General features: G+C 32.0%; 1 protein-coding gene across 1 annotated transcript; it reads right to left on the bottom strand.

Moving 5' to 3' along the window:
- Positions 1-7,635: 7,635 nt before the first annotated feature.
- On the bottom strand, positions 7,636-14,495 carry LOC134262786 (uncharacterized; the record flags this gene model as incomplete). Its single annotated transcript, XM_062745118.1, has 5 exons — positions 14,472-14,495; positions 14,137-14,220; positions 13,800-13,919; positions 12,561-12,665; positions 7,636-7,740 (listed from the first exon to the last, which is right to left on the bottom strand). Coding segments are annotated over exons 1-5 (438 nt in total), but the record flags the coding sequence as incomplete, so codon positions are not given.
- Between the last annotated feature and the right edge of the window lie 2,059 nt (positions 14,496-16,554).

The following is a 16,554-nucleotide window of genomic DNA, read 5'->3' as shown; positions in this document are numbered from 1 at the left end:
CTTTAACGAGGCCCGATCTACTTGATCTGCGCATAAGTTTTTACGCAGCGTCGAATCAGGCACGTCACAATACCCTTGACTGCCGTCACAATTGAACACAATAACGTCACAATTAAAATGACGTCAAATTGCGCTAAAATGTTTCGCTAGTCTTGCTTACCTGGTAGTTCTATAGACTATGCATTGAAAGCTGGCATTTCTTTTATTCTTTTCTTTAAATATTTAAATTAATAAACAACTTTGGAACCTAATTAATTTTGAGGGATCAATTTTTTCGTACAGATTCATTAATTTTATCTTGTTTTATTTCAATTTGTGAGTTAAAAAAAACAAACACTGCAACTAAAAGTAAATGATTTTAGTCTTTCTCTGTTGAAGTGTTTATACACTCTTTTTATTGCGGACTGAAATATGCATGGATTATCTTCAGTTTTAAAAAATAAGATAAGTCCATAAATCATTTAAATTGAGCCCCCGAAATATTTTATTTTTCTATATATAACATGATATTAGTAAAAATCGCAATTTTTGTCGCCTTTACCCCCCCCCCCCCCTTCCCCCTCTACCCCTTTTTCCACATAAAACAACGTTGCGTGTTAAGAGAAAAATAAAGCATGGCGAGAAAATTATTTCACAATGTAAGATTTATTTATTTTTTAGAAACTAATACAGTATTGCAATCGTTTGTTGGTGTTATGTAAACCCATTGCGACCTATAAAATACGTAGTTGGATAGAATAAATCCAAATTTTGTGTTTTGACATGCCCCCTTTTCACTGCAATAAAGACTACCTCCAATTTTCTTTTCATTTTTTATAAGAAGAATAAAAAATGCATGACATATGTGAAAAACAAAGAATTTCATCATGTATTTTTTTTTATTTGTAAATTTCTTTGTTTATTGAAGAGTTTTAGTATGTAATTGTGTATAAAAACACGAAAAATGGTCCATATCTTGACAGTACCCCCATTTCACTACAATAAAGGCAAGGTAACAAAATTTCATTCTAATTTTTCTAAGCATAAAACATACAGTCATATTTCCAAAAATCAAAATTTTTTATCATTCCGTTTTCGTAATTTTCAACTAGATCGGGCCTCGTTAAATGTTACTATGTATTTTGGGAAAGGTGCACTGAGTAAGTGTGGTGTGTGAGGGTGTGTTTGTGTATGTATGTTTGTGGGTTTTTTTGTTCTTTGTATGTATGAACGTTTTCAAAAATAAAGCATTATAATTTTTTTCAGATCGCAATGGCAATTTTTCTTCTTTTATCCCTAGACCAATATATAACACTATTTAACAGTTAAGGGGGATGTACAAGCCATATTGGATCAAGTCTGGTGTAAAATAAGAAATTCCAAGAATGTGCTTAATTAATACTCTTCCAAACTAACCCAAAGTTACTCAAAGTGCTAATGCACTCATTACCTACTGTTAGAGACCAAAATTAGTAAATAATTAAGTTTATTTTGTTTTGATTAGGAGAAAATTAATCATGTTAGAACTGCGCAGCTTAAATTCAGCATTCACGAGATGAAAAATGCATTGAAAATTATGTTAGTTCGATTCATTGATAATATGGCTACAACCATTTGTTTCGCTTTTTTCTTGTCATTATCCATAATTCTTGAAAATTTGATTTTTCATAATGGGGTCTTCCTGTGGCCATGTGTTTATTTCGTCCGCCATTCCTCTGTCACTCTGTCACACAGAGTTCAAACAACATTGATCTTAGAATAAATGCGACCATAACAACATCAAGACAAGATATTACTAAGTAATAATCCTTACTAGGTTATATAACTTACTACTTTAATTTGTTGTATCGCATCGTCTGATTAATGAAAAAAAAAACCGCAATTTTATCCCCACTTCAGCAAATCGGGAAAAACTGTTCTGTTTATCGCTCGAATTTCCTCCTTCATATTATTCCACTGAGCACGTGTTTGACACGTGCATATAACTGCTGTGGATAGATGCGTTTATTACCATGATTATATTATAATTTTTAATGGAACAATTCTTGATAATTTATTGGTTTCTTTAAGACTCAAGAAAAAAGATAAAAAAAATGTCCAGAAACATATGTGTTTACGGTGGGTCTCTTTTTTCTTTGGCGATAGATGTTATTTTCAAATGGGGCTCTGCAAGGAGGAAGCTTAGCTTTTAATTTGAAAATGTTAAACAATATGCGGTTCATGAAAAACAAATTGTAATTACATGTATAACATTCGAAAAGTTGGTACATATGTCTATTTTATTTAGCAGTTAGAAAGAAAAAATCGTCAGTTATAGGATTTCCTTCAGGCACCTCACATAAATAGCTAGATTGTTTGCGATGACCCACAAATTGTATGGAGTAATGTTTGGACATAAAAACACATCATTTCTCATTATGTTGACAAAGTTGTAAGCTCTCACTAACATACGAAGTTTGGTACATGTATAATATTGAGTTGTTTCTTTGAAATTTAGAAGCGAGCACAATGTTTGAAAAAAAACAGTCCATTTCATTTCCTATGTCTATCTTCGCAAAAAAAAAGAGTGAGAGGCTACCCCCCTCCCCCCCCCCCCCGAAAATCCTATGTTTGTTTTTCAAAATAGTGCCAAAGCTTAAGGAATTTTGCATTACTAAGTATCATCACAGTGATGGAACATGTACTAGCCTTATATTGGTAAGACCACTTTTTATAAAAAATATTTGGTTGTCCTCTCTCCCGACATCCTGCCTAGAAATGGCCCGAGTCAATTTTTTTTTTACATCCCATTACACGATATTTTTTTTCTTTTACTTCCGTCAACAAATATATTTAAATTTTAAGGAATTTTTTCCTCACCTATAAATACGGACCCAATAATTTCCCCCCTGAGTTGGGAGGACCACGTCATTTTAAAGATGGTCGAAAATATTTAATTAATAATATGTTGATTTTTTTTTTACTCTGTAAAATTGTAATTTTGACACTCTGGGTAAATTGAAAATAAGTTTTTTTTTTATTCAGTAAATCTCCTAACCCACTCTGAATGATTTCATTCCTTTTCAAATGGTGCTCCGATGTGGTGAAAATTGTAAATGTTTATTTGACAAAATATACTAGTAGGTACTAAAACAAGGTCATTCATATTGATTTTATTTGTCTAATTTTCTTTGTGTTTCATTGGTGATAAAAGATTTTGTGTTATCTGTAACAGACTTACAAACTCTTGTTTTTTTACTTTGTTGGTGCTCATTTTTCCATACCTGGAATCATAGAGTTTAAGAATTTTTTTAATATCAATACGTACACTATTTAACAACTTTCAATGATAGTACACTGTACTAGTTACTTTAAGCCACGCTATAACACATTTCCTCTTTTAAAAAGAATTCATATTATTTGAAACATTTTCAACTGTAATTCTCTTCTACTTTTTAAGATTATTATGTACCCCCAGAAAGAAGAGGTCTGGAAAACAAAATTCTGTGCTAAAAATAGACTACGTGCTGCTTTCCATGCACTACATTCATGGTTCTTTACACTCATTTTAAAGACAACAGTACCTTGTTTTGAACTTGAAATTACCATTTAAAAGTGCAAAATTTAGACATTTTCTGTAGAGAGAACATTAATGCACACTTTGCATATTTTTTGGATTTTTTAAGGCTCTGCTAAATTCTGTAGCTGTGCAGTTCTAAAGAGCATATCAAAAGCATATTTCTGCAAAAGTATATATTATATATGCACAACATGCATTCAGTTATGCATAATTATTGCCTCTTTATCATAAGGAACTAAAATTTGATTAAAACATACTGTATTTTAGCCATTTGAAGAAATGTTTATATTTTGTTCTCACTCCACTAAAGGTGGCCGGACATCCCCCTTAAATCAGACCAACTGTACATATTGCAAAGAAAAAGTTTAAAACTTATTTCATATTGCAACAATTAACCAAGTCTGCTGAAATGGATATTGGTTTATTGTCTTTCTTCTATCAAGCATACATATGTTATGGCTTCTGTGTTTACACAATGAAGAAGAAAAAATTGATAGACTGTTAAATTTAAGAATATTTTGCTAGGGTTTGATAAATAAAAACAGTTGGTAAAGTTAAATATTATATATGAGGTGAAGATATCAAAATCGATTCGTTTTCCATATTTCAATATCTTTTACAGTGGCTGGAACGTTATTGTTGACAACTTACACGAACGATCACGTTACATGACGATTCCGCACGATTAACGCATGATTAAACCTGTTACACGAACGATCTTTCACGTTCACGATTCTACACGTTACGCGATCTTACACGATTGTTAACGCAAACGCACGATTCTTCACTCAAAATAGTTCAAAATATTTAGGATTCAATATTTTCAAAATGAAACACGGCTTAATACTTATTTATGATTTTAAAGAATTATCAATATTATTTCATAGACTTTGAAGAAAAAAAACGGAAAATGGTATTTCTGTAACTAAATATATGCAAGACTTAATATTTTTGATTAAAAATAATTATTTCTAAGGTAATTCTCCGATAAAAAAAAAAAAACGGATTTTGTTCGTTCTATTAGACGATGTACATGTATGTGGGTCGTATAATTTGATTGAATTGGATATCATGATATGCAGAAAGGGGGGTACGATTGAACAAAAATGGCAGCATGGAATGACTTAAATGATAATTACAAATTTTATCCTTATGTTTCCAATGATTCAATGTTTGATAAACTTGCCAATTATTCAACTTTTTATTTGCAGAAATTTAAAATCAATTAATTACAAATAGGCTCAAGAGATAAACACAGATAATCAAAACTCCCGAAAATCATGCCGTGTCCATGTATGTTTGTCGACTAACTAGTTATGTAAGCATTGAGAAATGTTTATTTCTTTGTAAAAAAAAATGTATTTATTTTCAATAAATTGATTTCAAGGTTATCTTGACCACAATAAGAAGTAAATAATTAAAATCAGATTTTTCAAAAAGGCGTTAAAGATTTAAGTACAGATTAACACAATATTGATCGCGCTATTTGACGAGAACTTAATATTGTACGACTTACAGTGTACTATAATGCTTGTTTACGGGCGATAATTAGTTCGTTCTGCATTCTATTATGTAAATTGCGCTTTTTCATTTTATTTGGATTTCAATTAATAAATTAAGAAAAACAAACAAGGGAAATGCTTATTTTACAAATAACATTCCGATAAAAACTTACAAAACGAAATTTACACGATTTTAAACGCACGATCTCGCACGATTAAAAACGCACACGATTGAGTCTGATACGCGAACGATCTCGCACGTTACCCGAACGGTAACGGGATGTTTCGCGCCTATGCATGGTTCGCACCGCGATGTTTCGCGCCTATTCTGTTTCGCGCTGAGATGGTTCGCCCCACGATGTTTCGCTCCAAGAACATAAAATGTATGCTATTCATTTCGTTCGTTTTGAAAAAAAAATTAAATTATATATTATAATCTGTTAATATTGATGTAAGTATCGAAATTTTGTAGAATATTAATTAATAATTTAATTGAACAAGTTAATTTGAAGTTCAAATTTGTATAAATCAAATATCACTTTTCCATAAGCAAAAATGCTGAAAACTTTTAAAAATCTCATGAATTTTGAAACATATTGACATAAAAGTACAATATTTTGTTGATTTGTTTAAATGAAAACAATTAGGTTTTTGAATGAAATAAATTGTTTTCTGACTCCTGTGATGTATTAAATTAATATAGGAAGGGGATGGTGCTAATGAGGCAGTTGTCTCATAGCTACGCCCTTGATTTTTAACTATGATTTAATGGCTTCAAAAAAGATGGTTCACTTATTGTAAATTAATATTGATGTAGAGAAATATAGAGATGAGTTATAGACTAAGAAAATATGTTAGTTTAGCTCATTAAATTTGACAATCAAACTTCCTGGTGGATTATTCTTTACACATGTTCTCAATAACACAAATTAAATTTTTTCAAGTTCACGCAGATAATTGCTGTACGACTTTATAATTGCTGCAATGAAATACTTCTCACCTTTTGATCTCCAACTAATTGCAATTAATTAGTTGAACACACAGGCTGAGCAAACGGGCACCATATTAATTAACATTTACGATCCGTTACCTGTGGCACCGCATATTATAAAGTCGTGATTTTGAGCATACAGCAATATTTATATTCAAGATTCAATAAATGGTCTTAAGGTCAAGATCTATTAAATGAAAGATGCCTACAGATTTATCAAATCTGAGATATAAATTCCTTTAATAATCCTTTACAACTTTAGCTAGGTCAAATAAGGTGTTTCGGGGCATAATTTGTAGGTAAACAACATGACAAACCATACTTTAAACTGTTATTTTCAATGAAAATTTAAGAAAATCCGTCATAAAAATAATTTTTTTTTCATTCATATTTGACAAAGGAAATGTATCCAGATTGCCTACAGTCTCTCACAAAACGGTAGATTGCATGTTCATGGCCTCTTCTTTAAAATAATATCAAACTTAATATAGGTATCGGGATTACTTTTCATATGATTTCAAATTGAATGCCATGAAAATCCCCTATTTTCTACATAATTCTACTAAAGCTGTAAAGTACGGGAAAAAGAAAGTTGAAATTGATTATGACGTCACAATGGCCCTAGCACCAAAAAATTAGTCTTAAGGGGGGACCTATGTCGTTCTACGTCAAAGCAGCGTAATGTGACGTCACAATAGCGACGTTTGTTTTTTTCCCCGCTGACTTTTGCAACTGTGATTATAGGCATAACATTGTTATTAATCAATAACGTACACAGTTTACAAAAAGAATTCTTTTTCATCATTTATTACAGCTTTATTTGATTTATGGAGTTTGTTAATATTAGAATTCTCTTCCTTTGGTGGATAATTCATAGCAATTTCATTTGTAAAGAAATACCTCCATGATATGCCGATATAAAAGTGCAAAAAAATATAAGATAAAATTCAACAAAGAACGCAGCTTAAATCAGAGAAATATGTTAAATTTTATGTTTACCATTAACTGTTTCTGGATAAAACTAAAAAAAAATTGAGAAATGAACTTGTACCTATATACATATTGATTCATAGTATATGTAGATTTTATTGTATAAAGTCATTCATTGGTTCTATTAGGTGTTGGTTGTTGACGAGGAAATGGGAGAGGGGGGGGGGGCAGAATGATTAGAATGAAGATGAAAAGAGTTTATCTGTTTAAATTATTTCTAATCAAAACAAAATACTTGAATCATTACAAAATAAATGAAATATTAAAAAAAGAGGGGAGATGTTTCGCACCTAAATCGGTGCGAATCATCCTGGCGCGAACCATCTCAGTGCGAAACAGAATCGGCGCGAAACATCCCGGATTCACACGAATGGGCACTCACGATTCTACACGATTGGTTTGTCAACAATAACGTTCCAGCCACTGTAGCTTATCTTTAAAGAAAAAAAATCATAATTGATTTAGCTAGGTGTTTAGGGATTTTAGTGTGAGACAAATATATTTACAAAGGATTTATCTTTGTTATTAAAGTTTTTTTAAATAAATGCTTTATCTATAGAAATAGTTCCACGTTTTCAGTCTTGATTGTACATAAAGAAAATCTGTACACCTACCAGAGCAGTTACATTGGTGGTGGATGCACTGTCCAATCTGATAGTCAGAACAAGTGGTGCAGTCAGAATTGTCATTGCAGTGGCTGATAGTGGCAAGTGTCGACGCTAGAGAAAAAAAAAACACTCGTCGTAAAATAATCATAAACTACAAGAATTATTTGCAATTTTTTGCATTCACGTTTTTGAACTAAATTACTTGCAGTTCATGTTTTGTAAATGAAAATACATTGTTGGAGAATTTGGATTGTTAAAAAATAATTGTTCCTTTATCTGGGTGGACCATAGTAGGGACTATTTTTATGTGTAAATAAATGCAAGAAAATTTGCACATCACATGTATCTAATATTCGATATTTCACTGAATAAAAAAATCCCTTATATAGAATAGATAAATGAAGTATTTTCAATTTTATGTTGAGACCCTTCCCCCTTTTTCTGTACATAAAATTCTTGAAATTAAAAACTTTGAACATGTCTATAAGGACTATTTTATTTTAAAAAAAGGACAAGTTTGATTAAAAGATAAGCTTTGTACATGTACATGTTTGAAATGTCAAAGATGGTATCGAATGCTGTGAGTCACAGGCGATTCCAAAAAACTTGTTGAATAAGATTGATTGATTGATTGATTAATGTTTTACGCCGAATCGGCAATATTTCAGCCATATATCGGCGAAAGTGTTGAATAAGAAATTATATTTTTAAGAAATAAAATACAATGTATAGGTATCATTCATATATTGATTATATAATAAATCAGCATTGACAATATTAAGGAAATGACTTAATTTTGATTTCAAAAGTAATTTACAGTAAAACCTTAAAAAGATAAGATGGAACTTATTTAAGATTCTTACGTTTACAAGCGCATCGATGATGACCGTTTAGGACTTCACATTCTGGATTTGAACCGCTGGGACATCCAAAATGATCACAATTCCCAACACTGCATTGAATACTTCCTATGAAGAAATATATCGAATGAGCTACATGTACAAACTCGATTTAAGGTATGCCACTCGTCAGCTTTTTAGAAAAGTTCACGCAAAACCTCTTATTTCAAAACTATTTATTCTAATTTATTTTTTATAACATATTTAAATTCAACAATGTAAATTGTTCAAAGTTCAATGAAAAAACTGCTCGAAAATCCACAAAAAAGCAAGATTTACGAGGGACAATTTCTTGTCGTGGAAGGATATTTAGCAAAAAATTCAGCAATTCTGCACATTTATTAAATTTAATATCTTGGAACTTTAGCCTCAATTTCGTTCACTCAGAGAATATTTTCCGTTATGTTATACTAGGAATATTTTATATAGGTCACAATTCATAATTTAGAACAAATTTTACACATCCCTTCAACAAATTTTGCCGAGAAATGAAGGTATTTTAAAGAAGTCGAGATAAAATGTTCACAGTTTTTGCCTGAAAATCACATATTTTGACCAATATTTCAAAATTAACATCACTGACCCCAACTTTTTCTTTCGCTATTTTAAACTACTCTACACTTGTGACTGACAACACTTAAGTCCTAAAATGTTCGATACAAGAACATTTTTTAATGACTTATTAGATTTTTAAAACCAAAAATATGTTACTTTTTCAGTGCAAAAAGGTCATACAATAATCTTCGCGCATTAATTTGCAAGATTTGTTCAATGATGAATATTTTTCAGACTATTTTAAGTAAAATAGTGATTAATTAAATATATTGCTATGGTTACATCTGATAAAATATGATAAAGTTAAAGTAATTAAGGTAGTCCGATCCTCAGGTTTATAAAATAAGCAGTTAAGTAATCAACTATACTCATAAAAGTATCTCTGAATCCACAGAGTTATGTAAATCCACAGTATCTCTTTAAGGATAAAGATTAAAGTTAATCATATAACATAGGGAAAATCGTCAATTCACCAATATTTTTTTTACAGAAAAAGCGAATAGGAATACCAGCTATGCATTTTCTAATTGCAAATTGATCAACAAATATATTTTAAGTTAAAGAACGATAGGTATCCAGACATTCAGAGAAATTGTCATGATTTTCATACTTATTTGGTATGTTTTCATCTTCTACTTCCGTCATGTATTCTATAATACATGGTGTAAAAGGCTTTTGCTATCATTGCAAGACACTACAAATCACTTCTAATTTCATATCATGCTAATAATCATTGGTATCTAATGTATAAGACTGGATTCAAGAAAACCTTATTTCTCTAAAACTATATCATTTTTTCTCCTTTTTATAGGATACAAATGTCAACTTTTATAAGACCTTTTCTAAGACTTCCAAAAACCTTGAATCTGATAAAGATGAAAATAATGAAAATTGTTGCATGAAAAAATTCATTTTCAAGCTTCATTTTGATGCATTTCAAATTAAAATGAATTTTTGAATTTATCCTTCCTGGCTGAGGATCGGATATCCTTAACCAAAAGGTTAAAATTTAAGTGCAACAAGCAAATTCAAGGAATTGTGGTCCCCCGCTTTCGGTGTCTTTGTGGGTGAGATGTCATTTTTAATGATATATTGTGTGTAATATGAACACCCTATCATATATCATTTATTTAGAAATCATAACTGAAGTCCAAGGTCAAGGTCAAAGGGTTAAAGTGTTTGGTATCTTATGAACAGTCTTCTCATAATGATTACATAGGTGAAGTATGAAAGCCCTAGCCCTTGCCATTCAAAAGTTATGGTAAAGGTTAAAGTTTTTTCATAAGTACGAAAATTCTCCAAGGTCAACTTCAAAAGGTCAAGGATGTTGATATCAAATGAAAGGTGTTGCCACAAAGAATACATATGTGAAATATGAAAGTCCTAGTATCTACTGTTCAAAAGTTGTGGCAAAGGTAATATTTTTTTAAAAGTAGGCCAAACTTCAAGGTCAAGATGAAAGGGTAAAAGTTCTTGTTATCCAATGAAAGGCCTTCTCACAAGGATTACATATATGAAGTATGAAAGCCCTAGCCCATACCGTTCAAAAGTTATGGTCAATGTTAAAGTTTTTTTCATAAGTTCGGAAATCTCCTAGGTCAAGGTCAAAAGGTCAAAGTTGTTGGTATCCAATGAAAAGTCTTGTCACAAAGAATACATATGTGAAATATAAAAGTCCTAGTATCTACGATTCAAAAGTTATGGCCAAAGTAAAAGTATGAAATTTCTTTGTGTAAAAGTGGGTCAAACTCAAAGGTCAAGGTCAAAAGGTCAAATTTAGTGGTACCCAAAGAAAGGTCTTATCACAAGGAATACATATGTGAAATATGAAAGTCATAGCTTCACTAGATCAAAAGTTATGGGCAATGTTAAAGTTTTTGTGACGGAGGGACAGACTGACAGACTGACGGACAGACGGACAGACGAATGAGATTTAATGTCCCCTCGCTTTCGCGAAAGCGGGGGACAAAAAGGTTCACTTAATTATACCGTAGCTTAGTAAGATGCACTCTGACCCACTTTTTTCTCTGCGATTTTTAGTCATACTACATCAGTACTTATCAAAATATACTTCTCAAAAGCTCCTTGATTTAACGAATTTCACGAGTGACATACTTTTCATTTGGAAACAGAAAAAGTAAAACTGCTGAATAAATACACGATATGGAAGTTTATGTCGTTTTATGTTTAGGATTTTGAATGTGAACAGACAGGAAGCCCATTCCGAACAGCATTTTTTTTTTAGAATTATCAATCACTTGTTTGACTGATGCTAAGTTTTTTCTTATCATTTAACAATAATTCGGTAAATTGATGCAAACTATTTAACTTGAAAATATGTAATCGCCTTGAAATTTGATAGATTAAATAGACCAACAGTTAATTTTCAAGTTATGAGGGTAAAAACACTGTTTCAAAAGAAATTAATTAATCACACATATAAAATTTAATTATGTACATTCACTCAATAAATGAAAACATCAATGCTTTTTAAAAATATTATAATATTTGTAGCATGTTTGGCGCAGTGGGAAGAGCGTCTGCTCTAGAGTCGCGTGAAAGGAGTTGATCCTTATGTCGCAGGTTCGGGTCCTACTGTGAGATGTCGAGACTGGTCCGTCGGATAATACTGTCTAAACCGAGGTCCCGTCTCAAAGTTGGTGCTGGCACGGAAAAAATCCCTCACTACTCAAAGGCCCTGAGTGCCGAGTATAGGACAAAATTTGCAGCTCTCCACCAGCAAAGCGTGGCGTCTCAATATGAGTGAATAAATTCTCGAGACGGACGTAATACAACAAACAAAATAAAAAAAAAACATTGAATTATATCATAATTAATTATTCCCCTGAATTTCCATTTTTCTTTTCTATCATACTTATTTAGCGTTTCAAGACCAGATATAGATATAAACCGAAAGTTCATTTACATATTATAATATTTTCATTTCTATTTTTTTCCTCTGTGATAACCCTTTGAAAGTTAGCGGAGTTGATGTCTTGATAATTCTACCGGAATGTAAATTAGGCAGGTCGATAGGTCAGGAGCTAAGAAGGCCTAATACGCATGCAAATCTCGTGCACATCTGTCTCTGTGCTTGACGCTAAGGAGGCCAAATATGCATGTAAATCTCGTGCGGCTTCTTTTATGTCTGACGTCAGTTGGCGAGGACTATTGAAATCGACATGGGAGTCCTCATGTAATTTAAATTTGTCTCTACATTTTTAAAGTCTAAATCAACAATTTTATTTCGCAATGAAATGGAAATATAAGGAATCACTGTCTAGTTAGGAGGGTATGTCAGGGACATCAACAATAGTGGGAAACATGCAATAATTTAAGCATTACGGGCTTCGCCCGTTATGCAAATTATCCCATGTTTCCCACTATTGTTGATGCCCTGAAATACCCTCCTAACTAGACAGTGATTCCTTAAGTAACCATAAATACAATTTTCCTTTTGTCTATAAAGCTCATTACCTGTACATGTACATTTGTGGTCGCTACAAAATCCCACGTGATGTTCAGAACAACTGGAACAGTCAGAGTGTTGGTTACAATATTTCGTCGGTAACGCTGGTTGTTCTGTAAATGTTAAGGTATTCAGAGAAAAGGATATGCCTTAATTGTTGTGCTTTTCCTGTTGTATAAGATGTGTAGATTTTTATTATTATTAATGAAATAAATTCTTGTTAACAAATGAGCAAATTCACCCTTTGCTTCGTTTCATGCTAGCCGCCCATTTGGGTCAGTGGTTGGAGCGTTTGCTCTTGAGTTGCAAAGTAAGGAGTTGATCTTTACGTCGCAGGTTCAATTCCACTTTTGGACGTGGGGACCGACTTTTCGGATGAGACCGTATAAACCGAGGTCCCATAGTAGTGAGTGTTGGCACAAAAAAGTTGCTAAATGGCCCTGAGTGCCGAGTAAAGCACAAAACTTTAAACTCTCCACCGGAAAGTGGTGGCGTCTCCATATGAGTGAAAAATTCTCGAGATGGACGTTAAACAATATACGATCAATCATTTTGTGCTTTCAAGCAGCGCCTTTTTATCTGTGTTGAAACGTTTTATTTAGAACACCTCCTAGTCTACAATTTTACAAACTCGCAAATTTATTTCTTACTCCATTATGTATTCAATTATCGGTATATAAATGTTCACTGATAAATCGTCCGTGTATAAGACCAAATCTTTTGAAAGAGAAAATATCAGTCTTTAAGTGTATGTTCTGCATTTCATTATATTTTTACAATTAGCTGTTAGTTTTGCATGAACGTCTTTTTTACCCTTTCCGCCGCCCATATAATTCCCTTCATAAAAATCAAATAGCTATCAAACATTGAAATAATAAGTAATTAAAATTGTAAATTTGATGTTTGAATTGAAGTGAACGAATTTTTTCGAAAAAGTCTTTGTGAAACTTTCTTTCATTTCTTAAAATTATCTAATCGGTTTATGCTATATTAACAAGTCCAGGGTTCTAAAATAAAATAACGTTGCTTCTATATTGCTATCCCTGCCTTCACTTGTTTCATGCAGAAAAAAAATAAAACAAAACAAAAACAAACACCCCCCCCCCCCAAAAAAAAAACCACACGTGTTTCAACATGACCAAGAGATGAGAAAGAAACAATATAGTAAATTGGTATCTTTTGCCTTGAATGGTTCTGAAATGATATAAGATTTTTTTTCTCTTTTTTATCTTCATTTTGACTTTTACCTGTACATGCACAGCGGTAGTTAAAACAATGAGGAACCAGATGACCAGGACAGTCATTACAATCAGAAGTATGTAGACAATGATCGGACCTACTGGACGGAGTGGTGGTATTTGTATGGTCTAAAACAATTATATAGTTATAAAAAAAAATATACGCCATTTACAGCTAGCAGTGGCATTATAGTGAAAAGTTAATGCCTTCAAATTTTAAATGCTTTGCTTTTGATGTTGCTTTCTTGTACTTAAAAATGTAATGTTCTTAAATCACTGGAAAGTATGCCTTAATTAAAGGTTTCTTTTAGACAATTACAAATGCACTGACATTTAAATTAGATACCTGAACAATGACACTTTCCATGGTAACAGGATGCTGTTTGATCCTGAGAGCAATGACTATGGCAGTCGTGGTCGTAATGACAATCTAGGAATAAATTGTACAGTCTTTTGACCAGTTCCGAATAAGAAACGGATTCGGGATTGCTATGAATATACAAGGCATTATTTCAAAATTTAATTTTTCTGTCGAGGTAGTTCAATGTCAACCCCCCCCCCCCCAAAAAAAAAATATTTCGCAAGTTAAGAAGGGTGTTCATTTTACCAGTTACGAATAACCGACAAGTCCGGATACCCTAGCGGGACCCATTCATTTCAACCCTTAATTAAAAAAATTACGTCCCACACATTATCCATTGCCATGTCTTAGAAAAGTTAAATTAATTGTTTACCAATAAGTTATTTTTATTTCCAAAGGATAACGAGAAACTAGGGTACTGTGAACACTGAGTTCACTTTAATGATACTCCGCGCCTCCTATATGATTATTATGACATGCTCTAGCTAGGAGACCCAAAATATGTGTCAGATCAAAAAAAATATAATAATAGGTCACATGTACACTGTAATAAACAATCTTTGAAGGTTCCATTAAATCTTATTCAGTGGAATGGAGGATCTGTGGATAAGAGATGGATATACCCTTCAATATTAGAAAGAATGGCAGTATCCATGTAATGCTAAGGGAGCCCAAATTATGTGCCAGATCAAAAAATAAAGTAGAAGGTGTACTTTGGCTCTATTTAACAAAGATTCTGTGAAAGCCTAATTAAATTCTGTGAAGTCTCATTAAATTTCATTTGGTGGTAGAAGAGGAGTTGTGGATACAATGGGTACCCCAAAGCGTATCCGACGGACATACGGAAGGATGGATGACAAACATCCCATCACTATCTACCCCTTCCCCCCTGTTTTTCAAGCGGGGATATAAAAAGTCTCGTTTACAATGAAGAAAACAACGACAAATCAATTTATAATAGTGTTTAAAATGGATATTCGGAACTAGTAAAATGACAACACGAAAATATTTCGATATCTTCCAGTGTTCTAAATATTTATTTTAGACAAGTTTTTAGTATTTATTAGAGTACATATCAAACTTACTTTTGATACCTCGAATGTTGTTTTATGCGAAAAATTGATGTCTCTACAGGTTTTTCTGCAGACTTACATGTACGCGTCGCGGTGATTCAGATTTGTTCGATTGTACTTTCAAGAACGATAACAAAGCCGAACTAATGGCAAAAAATGAAAACTTCGCATAATTCAAACACTCATAAATAAGCCTTCTCACCATAGGTATCAATTAATTTTTACACTTTTGAATGTATTAATTATCAGTTATTTAACTGAATATTATTCGGAACTGGTCAAAATTCGGAACTGGCCAAATGACTGTATGCTAAAATGTAGCTTTTTCTGACTTAAAAATATGTTTGTGATGATATGAAAGGTAATCAAGATTTTGTGGCTGAATATATAAAAGATTCAAGACTATAGACTTGTAAATTTTACGTATGTGAAGCACAATTTAAAATATTTATTGACAACTGACTAGAAAGCGATGTGAATTTTATGTACAACTGCAAATTATTGACTTGACTTTTTTGATTTTTGCATTTTCTTTGTTTTTGTTTAGAGCTGTGTGAGTAGTTCTGATTTTCTTATATGTGTATATTTTTGCTTGCAAAAAATATCGTGTTAATCGTATTCCGTTACACACACTGAGCTCAGCTCGTATTATTAAAGAACTGACGACTACGACCAAAAGCTACTTCTGCTTACCGATATAAATTTTTAAGTAACGGTAAATTGAAAATTGTTAAAAGTTTGAATTATTTCAAAAACATTGTCCAAAGATAAATTTTCGCAAACAATTCTTAGCAGAATTATTTACCGTATAATTGGAAATTTTAGATAGAAGCTAATTTCGCGATTTGTTCTTAAAAATGGGTACTTTATTTTTAGCGAGAAGTAATTTTTGCGATATAAGAAAGCTCAATATGGAAGCCATTACAATTATAACGCAATTAATTTTTAGCAATATTCAGTTTTAGTGATCTCAGCACCTTCGCTAACAATGCAAAATTGAAACCCTCTCTAAAAAGTCTGCTTACACGGAATTTTGAAACATTTTTTTGATGAGCTTAAGATTTTAAATAAGTCTTAGTCGATCATTTGTAAAATGATTTACAAATAAAAAGTGCAAAGTTCCGAGGTTATATTGTAACAAGGTAGGTGCAAAAATGCAAAAGGAGACGGCTACTGAGGAGTTCTAAAGTCTCGGTTTATTTCTTTCAGTGTATGACTATGCGTTTTGTATTATAGATATTCACAATATATACGAATTTGAAAAGTGCAAAAAATTAGGAAGTTTGACAAGAAAGTTTTGAAAATAATTTAAATTCAAATGATAAGAATA

This window comes from Saccostrea cucullata, unplaced genomic scaffold (assembly GCF_032062105.1).
Source record: "Saccostrea cucullata isolate Sc308-1 unplaced genomic scaffold, CSIRO_AGI_Scuc_v1 ctg895, whole genome shotgun sequence".
Taxonomy (NCBI): Eukaryota; Metazoa; Mollusca; class Bivalvia; order Ostreida; family Ostreidae; genus Saccostrea; species Saccostrea cuccullata.
This window is presented reverse-complemented; position numbering and strand designations above follow the sequence as displayed.